At 41.4% G+C, this 21,287-nt stretch overlaps 1 protein-coding gene and 1 long non-coding RNA gene across 7 annotated transcripts; one reads left to right on the forward strand and one right to left on the reverse strand.

The window, feature by feature from the left end:
* Positions 1–5,028: 5,028 nt before the first annotated feature.
* abtb1 (ankyrin repeat and BTB (POZ) domain containing 1) lies at positions 5,029–16,223 on the reverse strand. 6 transcript variants are annotated; one of them, XM_070447819.1, is made up of 13 exons: positions 13,485–13,749; positions 12,779–12,841; positions 12,621–12,676; positions 11,010–11,115; positions 10,608–10,752; positions 10,247–10,406; positions 9,817–9,862; positions 9,279–9,395; positions 9,068–9,180; positions 8,725–8,823; positions 8,417–8,584; positions 8,108–8,308; positions 5,029–8,029 (listed from the first exon to the last, which is right to left on the reverse strand). In XM_070447819.1, exons 5-13 carry the CDS (start codon positions 10,709–10,711, stop codon positions 7,823–7,825), a joined length of 1,215 nt encoding a protein of 404 aa, XP_070303920.1. In that variant the 5' UTR covers positions 10,712–10,752; positions 11,010–11,115; positions 12,621–12,676; positions 12,779–12,841; positions 13,485–13,749; the 3' UTR covers positions 5,029–7,822. The 6 variants fall into 6 exon arrangements, with proteins under 6 accessions (XP_070303920.1, XP_070303921.1, XP_070303922.1 ...); XM_070447820.1 differs by lacking the exons at positions 11,010–11,115; positions 13,485–13,749 and adding an exon at positions 16,137–16,223; XM_070447821.1 differs by lacking the exons at positions 11,010–11,115; positions 13,485–13,749 and adding an exon at positions 15,165–15,350.
* Positions 15,446–19,898, forward strand: LOC139029032 (uncharacterized). Its single transcript, XR_011481256.1, has 3 exons — positions 15,446–15,949; positions 16,140–17,658; positions 17,756–19,898. It is a non-coding gene; the product is annotated as an uncharacterized lncRNA (long non-coding RNA).
* Positions 19,899–21,287: the final 1,389 nt, after the last annotated feature.

A 21,287-nucleotide genomic window follows, 5' to 3' on the forward strand; every position in this document is an offset into this window, starting at 1 on the left:
TCAACCACTGTGTCTACGGTCCTCAACGTTGCCCGTTTCTTTGTGCTTCTTCAAAAGAGCTTGGACAGCACGTCTGGAAAACCCTGTCTGCCTTGACATTTCTGCCTGGGAGAGACCTTTCTGATGCAGTATAACTACCTTGTGTCTTGTTTCTGTGCTCAGTCCTGCCATGGTGTATGACTTTWGACAGTAAACTGTCTTCAGCAACCTCACCTTGTTAGCTGTGTTTGGCTGTTCCTCACCCAGTTTTATTCCTCCTACACAGCAGAAAGTTTCAGTTAATGATTGTGTTTCAACCTACATATTGAATTGATGATCATTAGCACCTGTGTGGTATAATTGTTTTATCATACACCTGACTACATGCCTACAAAATCCCTGACTTTGTGCAAGCGTACCTAGAAGAATTTATGCTGTTTTGAAGGCAAAGGGCGGTCACACCAAATATGGATTTGATTTAGATTTGTATTCTGTTCACTCACTTTGCATTTAGTTAATTGATGAATATAATCTATTAACATGGCTATTTTTGAAAGCATTCTTACTTTAAAGCATTTTTTCACACCTGCCTAAGATTTTAGCACAGTACTGTATATTTACAAATTGACCAAGTGGGTAACCTGGAAGGCAAAACAAATCAAAGTAAAGTCACATATTCAGGTAAGAAATGGTCTGATATCAAACTCTTGGTTCAGACCTCTAGTAGACATGGTACACAAACGGTGAATCCAATACAATTCTCTTCTCAATAATAGATCATCAGTGTCTCCGCCCCTCCATGGAGTCTTAACATGTTCGATGCCAATGTATCTCAAAGCGCTAATGTTGTGACAAGCCTCCATAAAATGCGCAGCCACAGGGCTTCTCTGGTAAAGGGTCCTGATATTACTCCTGTGTTCTATCCTTGTTTTTAGAGCTCATTTTGTTTTTCCTACATAGCATAGACCACAAATAAACTTGAGGTATATCACTTTTTTGTGGAACATGTAATGATGCCCTTAATCTTAATGGCCTTTCCCGTAATAGGGTGACTGAACATTGTGCATTTGTTTGTGAAGTTACTGGGTGCATCCGCCACATCTATAGTTACCGRCCGGCACATTGTCTAGAAAGGTACTGCGTGGCACTGGTGGAAGATCAGACCTCACCACCATTTGACTGATGRTGGGGGCGCGTCTGAAGACTACCCACGGGGGTTCTTTAAACGTCTTTTCCAGTTGTGGATCAGTGCTCAAGATGTACAAGTGTTTTTTAATGATGTGCTTGAACTGTTTACCAAGTGGGGAGTACTGAAGGATGCATTGAATGCGTTGGTCAGGAGGGCGGGGAGGTTTGGGTGTGAGGCTGTCATCCTGGGGGATATTTTATAACATTTCCATGCGTCATGCAGCCATTCCTCTGGGTAACCCCGCTGTCTGAAACGCTCATCCAGATGGTCGGTTTGTTTGACATAGTCCCTTTGTGTACTACAAATCCTGCGTATGCGACTGTATTGACAGTCATCCGGAACAGCTGATGCTCTCATGCATGTTTCAGTGTTACTTGCCTTGAAGCAAGCATAGAAGTCATTTAGATCATCTGGTAGGCTCATGTCACTGGGCAACTCGCGGCTGTGCTTCCCTTGTAGTCTGTAATAGTTTGCAAGCCCTGCCACATCTGACGATCGTCGGAGCCGGTGTAATACGATTCAATCTTAGTCCTGTATTGACGCTTTGCTGTTTTGATGGTTCGTCGGAGGGCATAGCGGGATTTCTTATAAGCTTCCGGGTTAGAGTCCCGCTCCTTTAAAGCGGCAGCTCTACCCTTTAGCTCAGTGCGGATGTTGCCTGRAATCCATGGATTCTGGTTAGGGTATGTACGTACGTACAGTGACTGTGGGGACGACGTCATCAATGCACTTATTGATGAAGCCAGTGACTGATGTGGTGTACTCAATGCCATCGGAAGAATCCCGGAACATATTCCAGTTTGGGTTTATCAATGATATGATTTGTTGTTATGATAAATGGCATGAAGCACACTGGATTGAACATATGCTGGTATAACTGAGAATTTGTACAGAAGTAATCATCTTTATAATAAGAAATATCAGGGCAATGATGCAGACATTTTGTTGAGGTCCCAGTGTTCTTGCTCCTTCAGACATCCCATTCTCTCCTCCTGTTGCCATGGCAATTGTTTCACTCCTGCTGAAAATGAGAGCCCCTGAACAAAACTACAGTACGAGGATCCTCCTTGTTCTCAGAAAGAAAACGACAAACCAAGGGTTTCAAATGGCACATCACAAAATTACACACAAAGAGAGAATTCACCACTTGATTAATAACATGAGAGACTATGGGTGAAAAGTTGAACGCTGCACAGGGCAACAGTATGAGTAACTGTGATCTATACATGAGGTTGAGTCATGTAATTTGCTGATACGTACAACAAAAGCATTATGCAATCCCGGTACACTTAAGCCTTGTTAACATTCACTTGTCACAGAGTATTATATGTCTAAAAGTCCCCGAAGGGGAACTTTCCCATCACCTCTAAACTCAGAACCCAAGTTGCTAAGGAACAACTATAAAACCTCTGTGAAGACAACTCACTGGGGTAGTAACAAATTATATTGTTTATTTTGTCTTTTCAATATGTGTGGGAACCCAGCCAAGGGTTTTGTTTGCTAATGGATTGAGTTTAAGGTTGAACCCCACTTCAACATGCTTTTACAGCAGCTTTGCCCACAACTTATTCCCTGTTGCGCTTTGGCCTATTCTATGTCTGCCACCACTGAAAACCTTTGCCACCACTGAGCTCCATTAAGGTGACATATAGCTCTGCATCCCTTTCAAATGAGAATGATTATGCACAAAGGGAGGCAGAACACTGGAGACTTGCAGGCAAGGGCAATCCGTTTGTGAACACACACACACACAAAACACAATGGGGGAAGGGGGTACAGTGGCCTTGGTATGCCACCACACACAACCATCCCTCTTTCCCCTGACCTTCTTCGCACCTTTGTGGGCTTCTGATAAACTGGGATTAAAATGAAGGTTGGAGACAGAGAACCCTATGAGAGTCCCTGGCTGTGCACCCAGAGAGAAAACATTGCCAGGAGTATAGAGCCTTGGTAACAAGATAAATGGTTTGCATTATTGAATGAGGATGATAGATCAGTATGTTTACCCTAAATTACTGTTTTCCTCCCCCAAAAAATATATCTTGGCAATTGACAAACAACTCTTCTATCCTAAATGCTCCATCTCAGATGAGCAACTGAGACAATCTGAATGAAGAAAGGGCACCACCTTGAGGGTGTTGGAAAGTATTGACAGACCAGGCCTTCATATTCCACTTCATTCTCTATCTTCTAGAACAGGGATAATCAACTAATAGATTCAGCAGGGGGGCAACTTTTTCTTGAGCAGATGGTCAGGCAGCCGGAACATTATTACAAATAATTTGTAGACTGCAAATTGACTGCAAAAAAGCACAAACAAATAATTTGTAGACTGCAAATTGACTGCAAAAAAGCACAAACAGGTATAATATTTCACTAAAACAATAATTTAAAAACATTTCTTATATTTTTTTACAATCACATCTCTCTATTATACATGGGAATACTTTAGAAGAGATTTCCCAAATTAAAAATGTTGCTAATTTATTACAAATAAAAAACTGAAATATCACATTTACGTAAATATTCAGACCCTTTACTCAGTACTTTGTTGAAGCACCTTTGGTAGGGATTACAGCCTCGAGTCTTCTTGGGTATGACGCTACAAGCTTCGCACACCTGTATTTGGGGAGCTTCTCCCATTCATCTCTGCAGGTCCTCTCAAGCTTTGTCAGGTTGGATGGGAGCGTCGCTGCACAGCTATTTTCAGGTCTCTCCAGAAATGTTCAATCGGGTTCAAGTTCGGGCCACTCAAGGACATTCAGAGACTTGTCCCGAAGCCACTCCTGCGTTATCCTGTTGGAAGGTGAACCTTCACCCCAGTTCCTGAGCGGTCTGGAGCAGGTTTTCATCTAGGATCTCATTGTACTTTTCCCCGTTCATCTTTCTCTCCATCCTGACTAGTCTCCCAGTCCCTGCCGCTGAAAAACATCCTCACAGCATAATGCTGTCACCACCATGCTTRACCATAGAGATGGTGCCAGGTTTCCTCCAGATGTGATGCTCCAGATGTAAATGCCTGATTGGTAGAGTGCTGCAGATATGGTTGCAGAGATGGTTGTCCTTCTGGAAGGTTCTCTCATCTCCACAGAGGACCTCTGGAGCTCTGTCAGAGTGACCATCGGGTTCTTGGTCACCTGCCTGACCAAGGCCCTTCTCCCCCGACTGGGCTGTTTGGCTGGGCCGCCAGCTCTAGGAAGGGTCTTGGTGGTTCCAAACTTCTTCCAATTAAGAATCATGGAGGCAACTGTGTACTTGGGAACCTTCATTTCTGCAGACATTTTTTGGTACCCTTCCCCAGATATGTGCCTCAACACAATTCTGTCGCAGAGTTCTACGGACAAGTCCTTCGACCTTATGGCTTGGTTTTTGCTCTGACATGCACTGTCAACTGTGGGACCTTATATAGACAGGTGTGTGCCTTTCCAAATCATGTCCAATTACTTACATTTACCACAGGTGGACTCCAATCAGGTTGTAGAAACATCAAGGATGATTAATGAAAACAGGATGCACCGGAGCTCAATTTTGAGTCTCATAGCGAAGAGTTTGAATACTTAAGTAAATAAAGGTGTTTTACATTTTTTATACATTTGCAAAAATTTCTAAAAACCTTTTTTTGCTTTGTCCTCATGGGATATTGTGTGTAGATTGAGGAAAATGTTTAATTTAATCAATTTTAGAATAAGGCTGTAACATAACAAAATGTGGAAAACGTCAAGGGGTCTGAATACTTTCCGAATGTACTGTACGTCCAACATATAAAAATCACCTGCGGGCCAGATCTTTAGACTTTAAGGAAAATGTGTTTAATAATATGTACTTGGAACTTTCAAAAAGGACAAAAACACCAATGGAAATGCATTTTTTCTTCATTTTTAATTGTACCTACAGCTTTGTCCATAATATATTATTTCACTTTCAAATAAAATGTATGTGGAGTCAATAATGCTAACAATGTGACAATGGTAAAACATTTCTGTTTTAAATAAAAGCAAAATACAGGAGTAAAAAATCTAATAAAATTGGAAGCACTGTCATGGCCCATCCTACTACCACACACAATCACATCAACATCCAGAGAAAACAAGTTATATCCAATTGTAAACCGGGTGGTTCGAGCTGTGAATGCTGATTGGCTGAAAGCCGTAGTATATCAGACCGTAAACCACTGGTATGACAAAACATTGATTTTTACTGTTCTAATTACATTTGTAACCAGTTTATAATAGCAACAAGTCAGCTCAGGGTTTGGTGGTATATTGCCAATATACCACAGCTAAGGGCTGTATCCAGGCACACCTTGTTGCATCATGCTTAAGAACAGCCCTAAACCGTGGTATATTGGTCACATACCACACCCCCTCGGGCTTTATTGGTTAATTATACCATGGCATTGTTGAATACTTGTTTTGGATTAATTTGAAGGGCATTCTAGAACATGCATTATTTCCCTATAACGCATGGTATATTTGCACGATATAATTCAATGGCTATAGTTAATTATTACATGTGCTATGTTTGAGCTGCATTTGAAAGCAAAAGTCGAATTGAAAGCATTATTGGCATTGTTGAATTCGATTTTCATAATAGCAAACTACGACTGATGGTTTGGTWAGTTAAACTAGCTTGTTTGCTTACCAAGGTAACTACCGTCACTAACTAGTAAACTGCATAGCTATCTAAGTGGATGTTGAACACATTTCTAACTCCAAATGAATACATTTCTAGCGGTAAATGTGCTAAATTATAGCCATGATATAAAATGGATAATCAAATCGGGGCTCTATGCGTTCTCTGGAAAATAATACAACTCAGCTGCACACCTTCCAATTTGTTCATTATTTTCCAGAGAAGGCATAGCCCCTCGTTGATCATCCCTTACATATTTATCAAAGCAGACTGGCTAAATGATTGATCCTACTTTGTGCATATAATGGGAAATCATTACTAACCATAGCGTGTTATCCTCTTAAAAACAGTCCTCATAAGAAACTGTTAAATCACACAAGCTTCACAAACAAATAACATGTGTTTGTCTGTTCAGCATGAACAGGGGTTAGTATGTTATTTACAGCACAAGCCTATGCTTATCCAGTAGTCTATGTGGTAAAGTTGACAATGAAAAATACAGTTGTATTTTGAAAGTGACATATACATTGCAGTGGAATGTCATAGTTAAAGATAAGAGATATTGGGACTTAGATTGAGTTCAAAATAAAGTCATCAAAATTGCACTGTATTGCTTGTGGTTGGTTGTCTGCTTGTCCATGTACATGCAAGTATGCTTTAAGTAAATGAGGATCCATTGTGACTGCTGTGTGAAAATACTCACTTCCTTTTTACCCCACACTGTACACTGCATGCAAATTGAGGCTAAATGCATTTGCTGCATGAATGTGACTGACAGGATTCAATATCTAGTTATCAAATCAAGTAGACTACAAGTTGTGTCATGAGTTCTCTAATTTGCCAACTAAAAATAAAAAACACTTACATTTTGTAAATGATCTCGTTGGGTCTTTACTTGACTCCAGTCATAATTTTTTCAAAACTAAATCATAAAAACAAATTCATTACTTTACTCATGATTAACAGTAAAAGTTTCAATACATTGTCATATGCGACACGAGGCTGAATTTCTTTTCATTATTTTTGGATTAAACAATATTTAACATAGCCATGTAACTAGCTATGGTTTCCTCTCCTAACACCTAAATAAGAAGCTACATTCTATAAAGATAAATCATGCATACACAACAAGAGTAATCAGCATGCATTTAGGCCTACAATATACTAGCACAAGATGAAAAATAATCAAAATGTCTTGCCTCTTAAGCCGCTAAAACATAGTGTAACAAATTCATATCAGTCAGGAAAATCTGAAGGTAAAAATAAAAAGAGTAATGTCCATGTTAGGGGAAACATTTTTTTTGCTGTCATTCAGAATTCTATAATTATTCTAATTCATRACAAGAGTCAGATATTTGCTGTTTCTCTGAGTCTCTGTTTAWAAACAGAGATTTTCATAATTGGGTATTTTTCACAAAAATGCYAAGGTTCTTTAATAGCTACATTTCTAAGCCAACATACTGTAATATCTTCTGTGATATTGGGTCTACAATGTTTGTGGTCAGATGACCTGTCATTCCAAGAAAAAGACACATTACTTCAAAATAACCGCAAACGAAAGTAGATATTACAATCAGAGTCCACACTCCATTCCTCACTCTTCATCCTCATCACATGGGCTTCTGTATCMGTGTGTTTCATTCATTCCAATGCAACATCATCCTCAACTTCTTCAGCAACCCTATCCTTGTCTAGCTACTCAATAGCAACTTGACGCCTCCAGTCCCTACATACTTCGGTCTTTGACATTCCAGGTCAATACTAGAATGTACCCAATACACAAATTGTTGCATTATCAGCTTTCACATTATTCACAAAAAGGTGCTTTGCCCACCACCTGGTTGGGCCCAGAAGCATTTAAACTATTTGAAGTAAACACTCTTTTTGTGTGTATAATGTGAAAGCTATTTAATGTCTCCCCCAATACCCTTCAACAGTCCAATACAAGTCCTTCTTGCCACTGGTTGTGGCTAGCAGCTAGCTTAGCCAGTAGTAGCCCTAACACACCCCCACACCTTCTCATTAGCATTCCAGACCGATGGTGGAAAGCAGCTGATCCAGGGCGTCCAGCTTCACGTTGGCCTCCTCGATGGCACTGAAGGTCTGAACGTTACTGGTGATGTGGAAGCGGATGTCGTCCACCAGAGGGATGGAGTCGGTCTCGTGTCGGTCCTCCACTGCCCCAGCATCCTCCTTGATCATGTCAGCAAACTCAGGCTGCTCTACCAGCTGTTGAGGAGAGGGGCAGCTGTCAGATGGGACACAGCAATGACCATCCTTGCACAGCCTATAATGACAAACACTCACCCTCTCTATGATCTTAGCCATGTACTCCGTGCACTGGTCCTCCAGACGAGACAGTCTGAAGAGCTTGGCTGTCTTCCACATGTGCAACACGTTATCCTCACACAGCATCTTGGCCAGCGTCTTACCACACAGACGCTTCAGCCCGGGGAGCAGGTACATATCAGCCACACACAGCACATCAAACACATTATCTGGGGACAGCTGGACCCAGGCAGAGAGAGTATTACAATACATTAGGAGAGAGAGAAAGACAAGACTCTGGTGAGTTCATAGAAATATCATCACTGCAGGAATTCTGTCTGAACTGACCTCCGTGTCGTCGCTGTATACGTAATAGAGGAGACGGATAAAGATCTCGTGGGAGATATTGTGGATGGTAAGGACGGGGGTGCTGGGCTGGGACTGCATCATCTCTCCCTCACTGAAGTGGTCCTGCAGCAACGCCTTAAAATAGTCACTGCGTCCACAGAAAAACGCCTGTCCAGAGGGGATAGAGACAACTTGTTAGCCCATAATAATTAACTGAGGAGATGCATAAATAATGACTAATTCCAAAATCATAGCCTGACGATTAACTCATCTATCTTTGTACTTTGTTAGAGGTATGTGGAGCACACCTTATGACACAGGAAGTCATAACCTTCAACCCTGAAGCAAATGTCAGGGTAGCTAGGGAAGTTATCAGTTCTGTCAAATGGAAGCTCGCCAAATCCCACCTACAGAAAAACAAAACAAAATGACAAAGATCCTTGACAATTCACTTATTATGAACAAAAGGTTTATTTACATCAAGGGATAATCATAAGTGGCAACCTTAAATATGATTAGCTGGTCCCACATCTGTTTGGTATGTGCTTTAGCCAACGCCTCTGACTATTCTTGCCATGCTAACAATGATAGTTAGAAGAGTTGGCTAAATCCCAAACGATGTGGGACCAGGCTAGTTTGTAATGTTCTTACTTTTAGCTCAGCAGGGAGGGCACAGTCTGCCAGTTGAGCCATCTCCTCCTGATGCTGACAGCTGTGAGGCTCCAGGGTCAGAACCTTTACACAGGTCCCTGGCTTATTGGAGACTATGCATGGAAGCAGACACAGAGAGACAGGTGAGACACCATGTAACAATGTAAATGTGTAGYCCTAATTTCAAGAGATTTAAGAAGAGGGAGCTTACCAAACTCATACACCTGTTTACACTTGCTCTCCAACTCATCAATAAGGTCGCCCATTTTGCACTGTTTGGCCAGCCGCTTGCAGTCCTCCACGTGGCTCACATCAATGTCCATACGACCTGGAAGCGAAAGCCGGTTAGCTCATAGCTTTGTAACACTAAATGTAGGCTACACAACTTTGAAAGACAGTGTATGCTGGCTCTTTATGATGCAGTCATGTTAGACTTTATGGATGCCATATCATCACCTTTTTAGAGAAAGACTGAAAATACCCTAATCTACTGACTGGATCGAAACATACATTTCAGTCATCAATCAAGGATGAGCTTGAACGCAGCCCTCAGGCATCATTTACAATCACTGGGATGACTATGATATACTTAGACATCTTTAAATGCAAAATGCCATTTTACATACTGCACATTTGCCTAATCTTAATTAAAACGTCAACATGTCTGACTTCCATTATGTTAATTTGTGATTTTAGCCTAATTCTGCATTCATACATCTAGTTATACACCTCAAACAATAGAAACCAACCAGTGTAAAAATACTGCAGGATGGCACCAAAGGCTGCTGGGTTGATCTGAAACAGAGTGGGAAAAAATGTTTTTTTTCTTAATCCATATGGATCTTTTACTGTGTTTACACTGTTACTTTAGATTCCCTTTTGGCCAAGTGAATGTTTTGGTAGCATTTATACATACAGCCATGATTGAGTTTGTTTCCACAGAAATTCTTACTGAAACAATCTTTTTAGTACATACTTCATARAATTCCTGTATCAAATGGTTTGCAATTGTGCTTGTTGTAATGACTCCTAAAACAATAACAAGGTAAATAGCATATTATAAAGTAAACACATTTATTAAAATCAATAACGTCAAATATAGCTACACCCCCCCCACCGTCCAATCCAACGTAATGCTGTCATGCCTATCTGAAAGAGGTGGTGTAACACAACACCTACCAAAGGGTGTTTGAGGGGGATCAAGTTCTTTCCTTTCCATTTGGTTTCAAACATGGCTGTGAAGTACTCTGAGCGAGCGCTCAGCACACAGCGGTGAGCCTGAAATGTCTCACCGTGAACCAGGAACTTGACGTCACTATACTGGCCCTGCTCCAGTAACCTAGATACAGACAGCAGACAGAAGGGGAGGACAGGGAGAAAGCAGGGCCAAATGAGTGTTGATGTTAGAGTTTCACTGCTTCTGTATAATATAAGCAGACAAACAGAAGTACAGGCAACACAGAATGAGGAAAACACAAAGCTAACGGCTATAAAACATTACGATGCAGTTAAGATGCATTGTAGCATTACAGCGCCTTACGTGAGAAGAAAGTGGTCATAATAGTCCCTCTGCATGGCTTGGGCTGTGATGCACTTGTACTCTTTTAGGAGACGTCGGATGGAGTCACTCAGAGAGCCATACATGCATCGCTCTCCATCAAATGTGTTGGCTTCACACTTTGCTCCTGAAAGCCCAAATGGAAAACAGTGTACAGGTCACCTCCAAGACACAATTAATTGCATATAGGATAACAGTGCATTTGGAAAGTATTCAGACCCCTTGACTTTTTCCACATTTTCTTACTTTACAGCCTTATTTTAAAATAGATTAAATAATTGTTTTTCCTCATCACTCTACACACACAATACCCCATAAGGACAAAGCGAAAAACAATTTAGATTTTTTTGGCAAATGTATAAAYAAAACAAAAAACRGAAATACCTTATTTACATAAGTATTCAGACTGTTTGCTATGAGATTGAGCTCGGGTGCATCCTGTTTCCCTTGATCATCCTTGAGATGTTCCTAGAACTTGATTGGAGTCCACCTGTGGTAAATTCAATTGATTGGACATGATTTGGAAAGGCACACACCTGTCTATATAAGGCCCCACAGTAGACAGTGCATGTCAGAGCAAAGACCAAGCCATGAGGTTGAAGGAATTGTCTGTAGAGCGCCGAGACAGGATTGTGTCGAGGTACAGATCTGGGGAAGGGTACCAAAACATTTCTGCAGCATTGAAGGTCCCCAAGAACACAGTGGCCTCCATCATTCTTAAATGGAAGAAGTTTGGAACCACCAAGACTATTCCTAGAGCTGGCCACCCGGCCAAACTGAGCAATCGGGGGAGCAGGTAGCCTAGTGGTTAGAGCGTTGGACTAGTAACCGAAAGGTTGCAAGATCAAATCCCCGAGCTGATAAGGTACAAATCTGTCGTTCTGCCCCTGAACAAGGCAGTTAACCCACTGTTCCTAGGCCGTCAATGAAAATAAAAATGTGTTCTTAACTGACTTGCCTAGTTAAATAAAGATAAAATAAAAAAAGGGCCTTGGTCAGGGAGGTGACCAAGAACACGATGGTCACTCTGACAGAGCTCAAGAGTTCCTCTGTGGAGATGGGAGAACCTTCCAGAAGGACAACCATCTCCGCAGCACTCCACCAATCATGCCTTTATGGTAGAGTGACCAGACAGAAGCCACTCCTCAGTAAAAGGCACATGACAGCCCACTTGGACATTGCCTAAAGGACTCTCGGACAATGAGAAACAAGATTCTCTGGTCTGATGAAACCAAGATTGAACTCTTTGGCCTTAATGCCAAGCGTCACGTCTGGAGGAAACCTGGCACCATCTTTACGGTGAAGCATGGTGGTGGCAGCATCATGCTGTGGGGATGTTTTTCAGCAGCAGGGACTGGGAGACTAGTCAGGATCGAGGGTAAGATTAACAGAGCAAAGTACAGAGAGATCCTTGAAGAAAACCTGCTCCAGAGCGCTCAGGACCTCAGACTGGGGCAACGGTTCACCTTCCAACAGGACAACGACCCTAAGCACACAGCCAAGACAATGCAGGAGTGGCTTTGGGACAAGTCTCTGAATGTCCTTGAGTGTCCCAGCCAGAGCCCGGATTTGAACCCAATCAAACATCTCAGGACAGACCTTAATGGCTGTGCAGCGACGCTCCCCATCCAACCTGACAGAGCTTGAGATAATCTGCAGAGGAGAATGGGAGAAACTCCCCAAATACAGGGGTGCCAAGGTTGTAGCGACATACCCAAGAAGACTCGAGGCTGTAATCACTATCAAAGGTGCTTCAAAGTACTGAGTAAAGGGTCTGAATACTTATGTAAATGTTATATTCAGTTGAATCCATTGAAAAAAATGTCTAAACCTGTTGACGCTTCAACATTATGGGGTATTGTGTGTAGATTGACGAGGGGAAACAATTTAATCCATTAGAATAAGGCTGTAATGTAACAAGACCCCCCCCCCCCAAAACCCTGTTTTTAAACCATGTAAATGTGCTTTGACACTTGGGGCAAATTCCAGCTTTACCATTAGCCAACAGGTACTGGACCAGCTCCTCATGGCCACAGAGGCAAGAATAGTACCTGTGGAAGAATACATTGTTAAGTTACATTACATTCTTAACAATGACCTTGTCAAATATATTGTGTGCAGGCTACATTCTGCAATATTAACTCCGTACTTACAACGGGGTGCTGTCCCATTTGTCTCTTACATTGAGGTCCACGTCTCTCTGTTCAACAAGATACCTTGACAGGAAAATGGACGGTTAATAGGCCAATACAGGCAGTTAAGACAGGTTATGGTAGAAACTGTCTTCATCTTAATGCTGGTCTCCACATGTTCACATTCCACACAAACAGTACAATCCTAACTGTATTCCAAATTCTAGACTGACAAACTACTTGTTTGATTTAACATAAGTTAACACCATATAGCCCTCTTTAAAAGGAATAGTGTTTTTTTATTGCACTCTTCACTAATAGATAGGAGAAGAGTTTGGAAACCAACCTACTTAAAATTTGTATATCGGTCAAGATGAAAAGTTTCCAGGTTGGAAGTTGCCAGATATGTGCGCAGAATAAACAAGAGTTGTATTTATAGTTTCTAGCTAAACCTACTTTCATGCACATAAATTGAACCTAGTAATACCAAAACACACAAACACAATATCGCCACTGGCATGACTTCAAAGACCAGACTTCAACAGACCAACGCAAATAGCATAGCGTATGCTAACATAGGCACTAACGTTAGCTCACTGACAAATTTGCTAAATATTTGTAACACTACTACTGACCACAAGGTTGTCTTTGTTTATAGCTAAGCACGCTAGATAACCTCATCCCGCTGCTGCGAACTACGCATTTCTATTCCACAGACTCCATTTACCTAACTCTGGAAATGTCGCCCTTTCTGCAACTTGTAAACAAATCGTACGCGTCCATCTCCGCAGCGTTTTCGGTTCTCTGTAATGCATTGAAACGGCCTGCCTGTTAGACAGGTGTGGATCCAGTTATAATTTCCTGTAAAGTGTAAACAATTGATCTTGCTAGCAAGTTCTTTCTTGCAGTGCAACTATTTACAGACTTATATTTCGATCACCAGTGTTGTTTTGCGGTTTATATAGTCACATGACCAGAGAAGGTGGAGCGAGATGACATTTACTTCCGTATTTTCTTGATGCCCMCTTCTCTGATAGGTTGACTAAACCACGGGTCTAGGATCAGATTAGTATCACACCCATAATCCTTACCAAGGGGCCAGAGTTCGTTTAGAAGCACAGTTTCGACTGCTTTTACAGTTTTATTTCGGTACTGCAGTTTAACTGACACGGCCCATAAAGCCTATTTCCATACACGGCCTCATAGAGAAGGCAGATTAGAAAATTCCTAATAAAACACTTTAGCCATCACCTTGGTCCACAAAACATCCATTGAATTATTCAAATAATTGTCGCAGAGGCCGTTTCCCCCCCCATTACTCACAGCCGAAGATATTAACATTTTATATTCATCCAATGTCTGCCATGTTTTTGGATGATGACCTGAAGGCATTGTTGCTGATGGTGCTGCTCCCTGTTGCCATGTTAATATGATATTCGGAATATAAAACTCTGAAATGTTCGACTTGCTAACTGATTGAACATGGCATGTGTATAACTACAACCAGTTAGCAAGTCGTAAATGTCAACATTTCCTAGTTCCGATTTGCACTTGATTTGCATGTTGGTCAGTATAAACCGGATGCAACCCGGATATAGATGGTCCATGATTCGGTATGCGAACATGAGTAGATTACGTTGAAAACAACGAGTGGACATCTTGGACTCAGATTTTATTATACCTCAGTGATCCTTACCCATATGAGGTTGCGGCACCTTAATTGGGCAGGACTGGCTTGTGGTAATGGTTGGAGCGGAATGGTTTCCATGTGTATAATGCAATTCCATTTGCCCCGTTCCAGCAATTATGAGCAGTCATCCCCTCAGCAGCCTCCACTGTCCTTACCCTAACTATTGGTGCGATGAAAAAGTATCTGGGTGTGTTCAAGCAGTAAGCCTAATGAATGCCGACTGTAGACAAAATTTGGCGAGTGAAGTCGGGGAGGTGCATCTGCGACAGCCGAAAGTCGTACACTGTAATGGTTTTCCAACAATAAGGCTCAGATCAACATAGCTGCAATTGCCTATAAACGTTTTTCTGTATAAATGTCTGAAACTTTTCCATATCCCCATGTCACACACTCACAAACTGAAAACATAATGTGTGTACAATGAATTGGTTAGAGAGGTCTCAAATATCACTTTCGTTTGTAGCTTTAGAATTGCGTCAAAGCTGATTCCTGTTTCTGTCACGTCTTTGGCCACGTCAGCGTGGGTCAAACAAAAACACCCTAATGATCAGTTGGCAAATACTGCCTCCCACAATTCAGGTGATGGCTGCATGGTGCAGTTGGTGAGAAGCAACTGCAGCGACTTCATCAAAAAGTGCATGACCTCTGGTCACATGATTTTTGTAAAGATCATGTAGTCGCAAGTTGGACAATGTTTCTAACCATAACGCAACACACTTTGAAAGGCGTCACCGACTTGACAAAACTGCTCCCCTCGAACGAGCCTTCTGGTTAGGGTAATTTATTCCACCCTCCGTGACAGCATTTTATCAAAGACAGTACAGTATGAAGATAGGCAGAAACTGTTTCCCCAATAGATATTCCGATTTTGCTTGTAGTCGATGTCATGGCGACGTTGTCTAGCTAAGCTCATGCGCAGAAACACGCCATCGGGTCTAACGGTCGTCTCGCCAAACTGCGCATGTGCAGGCCAATAAATATGAAAGTCCCTCCTTCGATATAAAGTTGTTTTTGAGTTTGTCACGAGGTAGGAGTAATAACGCGTAATAACGAGATAAGGTCACAAGTGTTTCCATAAAATATGTCTGGGTTTATACATCTTCTATTGTACAGAAAGCGAATATCTTAATCAATGGATAGTGACAGAATTAGATTACTTCCCAAACAAAGTCTAGTTTTTGTCTCCTCGGCAATAGGACGTTGTAGCTCAGCCTTTGAATCTCAAAGAAACTAAACAATGATATTCCCATATGCATCGGTGTCACGTCTTTCCCGGGTTTCTTTTACAGCTGTTTTTTAGCATAAAACATCGCGGACCAAAGCACTGTTATAGATCACTTTAATTTCGGATCAGTTTTATTTTCTTAAAAACCTTAAGCTAACAAGGAGTAGGCCTGTGCTGTTTGCCATTTTCTTTATTAAAGCGAGGCCTATGCCATACCTTCTCATACGCCTCAATTCAAGTCTTGGTTTTAACTTGACAGGCCAGCACTGACAGTGAGGTAGGCTGTTTAATTAAAGAGTGCATGGTGGGTGGAGAAATTGACTGACAAATCTATGGATATAGCAGCCTTTAGCCTAAAATAGGCTCCAACATAAAGTCTAATTAAAATGAAAACGGTTTAAATGAATTATGCCTACTTGAATTTGCCTTCTTTCATCACCATGAGCTGTCGATTTCTGACTCACCAGGCTGGGGAGACACACTGCAGGCCTGGTGCGCGGAGCAGGCACAGGACTCACCAGGCTGGGGAGACACACAGGAGGCCTGGTCCGTGGAGCAGGCACAGGACTCATCGGGATGGAGAGACACACTGGAGGCCTGGTTCGTGGAGCAGGCACAGGACTCACCGGGCTGGAGAGACACACTGGAGGCCTGGTTCGTGGAGCAGGCACAACCCGTCCTGGCTGGATACCCACTTCAATCCAGCAAGTGCGGGGCACCAGCACAGGACGCACTGGGCTGTGAAAGCACACTGGAGGTCTGGAGCTTAGAGCTAGCACAACCCCTCCTGGCTGAATCACCACTTTAGCCCGGCACGTTCGAGGCGCTGACACAGGACGCACTGGGCTGTGCAGGCGCACTGGAGACACCTTGCGCAGAGCCGGCACAGGATATCCCGGTCCGAGGAGGCGCACTGGAGACCAGGAGCGCTGAGCCGGCACCACCCTTCCTGGCTGGATACCCCTCTTTACACGGCAGGTACGGAGAGCATGTACTGCACGCACCTGGCTGTGACTTTGCACTGAAGGCACGGTGCGTAAAACCGGAAACATGGCACTGGACCCGTGACCAACTCCGCTCGCCAACCCGTGTACCCCTCTCGTGCTCTGCCCCTCTCGTGCTCTGCTGTTGCCTTATGCCTACACAGCACAGCCATTGGTTAGACAGCATACAAAAACGTTTTTGATCAGCAAGAGAAGAGCAGGCCGGGCTCAGGGTTGGAATATCCATTGCATTGTGTTATGCAGCCCAGTTGTATTTACACCATCTCAGCAGCTGTCTTAGAAATATAACTTTGCTCTGTGATTCTCCGAACATGTATTTCATAGACTATAGGCTATGGATCATTTGATTGAGACCACACTAAATACTCTATAGGTGCAGTTGATATTGCGCGCCCAGCCTAAATCAGAGATGCACATCGATATATAGCTTAATAAGCAACTAATTCAAAAACACTGAGAAATATTGAAATGTCATCAATTACAAATTACATGACCCTCCCCTGGACTAGATTTTAAAATGCTAAATCCTCCCCATGGCTGAAATGTAAAAAGTATCACGCTCCATTCTCCTCCAGGTATCTGTTCTGCAAATTTCAATCCATCCCTAAGGAAGAATTTTTCTCTTCTCTCACTGCCCGTGATCTAGTGATGGGTCATTATTTTAGGGGATTTCTACACTGGCAATTTTAGAGGCTTACTATGTATCCGGAAAACTGTCACTTAATGAGCAAGTACCACAGACACCAGTCATGGGGTCAATACCAAGTGCGTTATATTGCTTGGCATATTGTTTACCCAGTAATTTATGTGAACAGATGTACATATAGTCTAATCCTTTTCATATTGTTTACCCAGTAATTTATGTGAACTGATGTGCATATAGTCTAATCCTTTTCATATTGTTTACCCAGTAATTTATGTGAACTGATGTACATATAGTCTAATCCTTTTCATATTGTTTACCCAGTAACTTATGTGAACTGTATAGTCTAACACTTTTCTGTACACTCTTTTTTACATGATTACTGACAAAAGCAACATAAAGGTTGAGAATGAAATAAATACACTACAGTCTGAAGCGATGCTGACATGGAATCAGTTACCATACAGTAACACACTTTGTGGACTCAATTTAATCACATCTGTTACAATTCCAAGGATGGTCACCGACTTGACAAAGGTGATTCCCTCGAACGGTGACCTCTCAAACTAAATTGACCACTTGATGTCCCTATGATCGCTTTTCTCACTTCCTCATACTCTGAATGCTTGAATATAAAAATGCAGGTAGGCCTAGTCATAGATAAAACAGACTGGTATGTTTCACAATGTTTTATAACGTTTTTATTTTCAAGATGTGTATTGTACAATGTATCAAATTACAAAAAAAGGAAAAATATAAATATAGACAAATGAAGAAATAAGCTTGCAGCTGACTATACATGAATAGACACAATTCAGAAATGATGTCTGTCATGTAGGCTAATAATACCAAAAAAGGAAAACATTCAGTAACAAACAACAATAAGAAACATTATATTTGTTCCTCCTTCATATAGCCCAAACACAGCAAGCTTCTGTTTCAGCAGCTTGATTTCCAGATTAAGTTTTTTCCGTTACAACAGGAGGATCTCCTTCTTCAATTCCAACACATCAAAATATAAGCCCTCATGCATGTTCACTGAAGTGATCCAAGTGAGGGGCCTAATTGAATGAGCCAAATGGGAGGGATCTGTAACCTGAAAACTACCTGTTATTGGCAGAGAGGTCTGAAACTCTTTTTGTTATTGGTTTATTGACTTATACCGCTTGGTGATGTCACCAGACAGGCCAAAACTCCATCCCACCAAAACAGGCTGAAATTTCAGGTGGCCTTTTCAAACTGCACTTACACTAAAACGGCATTATCATAATTTTCACAATTTCACAGTATTATTCCAACCTCATAGTGTGGAAATACAGCACCTTCAGAAAGTATTCACAACCCTTGACTTTTCCACATTTGGTTGTGCTACAAAGTGGGATTAAAATTGATGTTATTGTCGTTTTTTGAGAACAATCTACACAAAATACTCTGTCAAAGTGGATTTTTTTTATATATATACAAAAACTTTTTGGGTTGGAAAATAAAACACAAATATATCTTGATTAGATGAGTATTCAAACCCCCTGAGTCAATAAATATTAGTATTAACTTTAGCAGCAATTACAGCTGTGAGTCTTTCTGGGTAAGTCTCTAAGAGCTTTGCACACCTGGATTGTACAATATTTGCCCATTATTCTTTAATTATTATTATTATTTTTTTTACATTTGTTTAGCGATATTTTTACCCCTTTTCTACCCAATTTCATGATATCCAACTGGTAGTTACAGTCTTGTCCCATCGCTGCAACTCCCGTACGGACTCTGGAGATGTCACGTTCTGACCATAGTTCTTTTGTATTTTCTTTGTTTTAGTGTGGTCAGGGCGTGAGTTGGGTGGGTTATCTATGTTTTGTGTTTCTATGTTGGGTTTGTTGTTTGGCCTGATATGGTTCTCAATCAGAGGCAGGTGTTTGTCATTGTCTCTGATTGGGAACKATATTTAGGTAGCCTGTTTTGTCTTTTGGTTTGTGGGTGTTTGTTTCCGTGTCAGTCGCCACACGGTACTGTTCCGTTTGATCATCGTTTATTGTTTTTGTTCCTGTGTTCAGTTTTTTGGATTTATATTAAAGACATGAACACTTACCACGCTGCGCTTTGGTCCGATCCTTCTACCACCACAGACGATCGTTACAGGAGAGGCGAAGATCGAGAGCCATGCGTCCTCTGAAACATGAKCCCACCAAGCCACACTGCTTCTTGACAGACTGATCGCTTAACCCAGAAGCCAGCCACACCAATGTGTTGGAGGAAACACCATACAGCTGGCGACCAAAGTCAGCCATGGATCGAACCAGGATCTGTAGTGACGCCTCGAGCACTGCGATGCAGTGACTTAGACCGCCGTGCCAATCTCAATTTCATCCATTTTAAATTCAGGCTGTAACACAACAAAATGTGGAAAAAGTCAAGGGGTGTGAATTCTTTTTGAAGGCACTGCATATATAAAACACAGGTAAATCACGGTTTTGACTGCACTGGGCCTGGGACTGCACTGGCCCAGTGCAGTACTTTGACAAAAATACATGCTCAGTTGTCAAGCTGTTAAAAACAAGGATCTTGCAGGCAAGCTCTGAAATTCCAAGCATTAGCACTTCCCGAGGACGTTTGGAAGTGTCGCATAAAACTATTAGTACGCCATACCTTACCTCAGCTATGGTTGCCTTCCTTGATGTTGAGTAATACGATGAGTTGTAATAACATAAGATTGTCAACATTCCTGACTATCAAATCAAATCAAATTGTATATACGTGTAGACTAACAGTGAAATGCCTACTTACGTATCCATTTCCAACAATGCAGAGTTAAAGATAAGATAAAACATTTAATTAAAAATAGTGACACAAGGAATAAATACTCAGTGAATAACAAATAAAATAAAGAGTAAAAATCTATATATTTTTTTGCTTTGGTACTATTTACATAATGTTGTAAAATTTCACAACTCTTAGTACAAAACTCAAAACAGACAATCAAAGAGGCTGTTATTTCAAAACTTTAAGCACATTCTCAATTGACTAAGTACAACACACAAAATCACACAGTAAATCTTTCACCAAACCTAATCAGTGTTTCATCTAGAAAAACCTTTCATATAAAGCAATTGCCTTTCACATTGCAATGCTCACTATCCTTTTCATATGATTCTCTTCTCATTTGTTTAAATACATTTGACTATCACTTAATCCAACTGTGCCTAATTGTTAATCACTTAACCATTTGGTAAACCTACAGACTTTAAACTGGTTTGTCTACTATATATGGATTTTGAGAACTGCAGAAATAAAATGTGTGTTTGTAAAGTATAAACATTTAAATGACATGTATGATACATGATAACCATACATAATAACTAGTCATTATTGCTAATTAATTTCACAGTGGTAACCAGAATTTGTCATCGTATAAAAGGGTGTGTGTGAACACTTGCAATTTCTTTCAACATGGAGCAGGATAGACAGCAAGGGAGAGGAAGAAATCAAAGAGCTCATGGACAAGGGACTCGTCAGAGAGAGGGTATGGGCCACATCAAAGAGATGGGCATGGGCCCCATCAAAGATGTCAAAGAGGTGGGCATGGACCCCATCAAGGAAGTGGACATCAGATAGAGGGAGGTAGACGGCAGGGAACTGTTGTGTCTAATGAAGTACGGGCCATCATGAAAGAGGCTGCCAGATTAGTACACCCCAATCTGAAAAGATAAACTGTCAATTTGATCGCGAGAACATTTCGCCAAGAATACCAGTAAGTCTGCAGGATATGCACTATGCTTTATCATTACATTTACAGTAAATTACATATTGTAATGCAGGTAAATTCACAAAACATGTTACAGTATGATCTATTGACAGTGTCCTCTGTTCTACCCTCAAAATTGACAGAAGACCCCATGGATGGTGGATATGGCCGTGTGCTGACCGACCAGCAGGAGTAGGCAGTGGAAATGGTGAGGGTCAGGAARGACATA

This window comes from Salvelinus sp. IW2-2015, linkage group LG17 (assembly GCF_002910315.2).
Source record: "Salvelinus sp. IW2-2015 linkage group LG17, ASM291031v2, whole genome shotgun sequence".
In the NCBI taxonomy this organism is placed as follows: domain Eukaryota; kingdom Metazoa; phylum Chordata; class Actinopteri; order Salmoniformes; family Salmonidae; genus Salvelinus; species Salvelinus sp. IW2-2015.

Bases quoted from the DNA above. Each gene is read 5' to 3' on its own strand.
- abtb1 (XM_024005546.2), bottom strand. From the start codon at position 13,540: ATGGACGCGTACGATTTGTTTACAAGTTGCAGAAAGGGCGACATTTCC. The intron at 8,585-8,724 runs GTGTGCTCCACA...CCCTCTGGACAG, and splicing joins ATGACTTCCTGTGTCATAAG to GCGTTTTTCTGTGGACGCAG. The intron at 8,030-8,107 runs GTGAGTGTTTGT...TCTCCTCAACAG, and splicing joins TGGCTAAGATCATAGAGAGG to CTGGTAGAGCAGCCTGAGTT.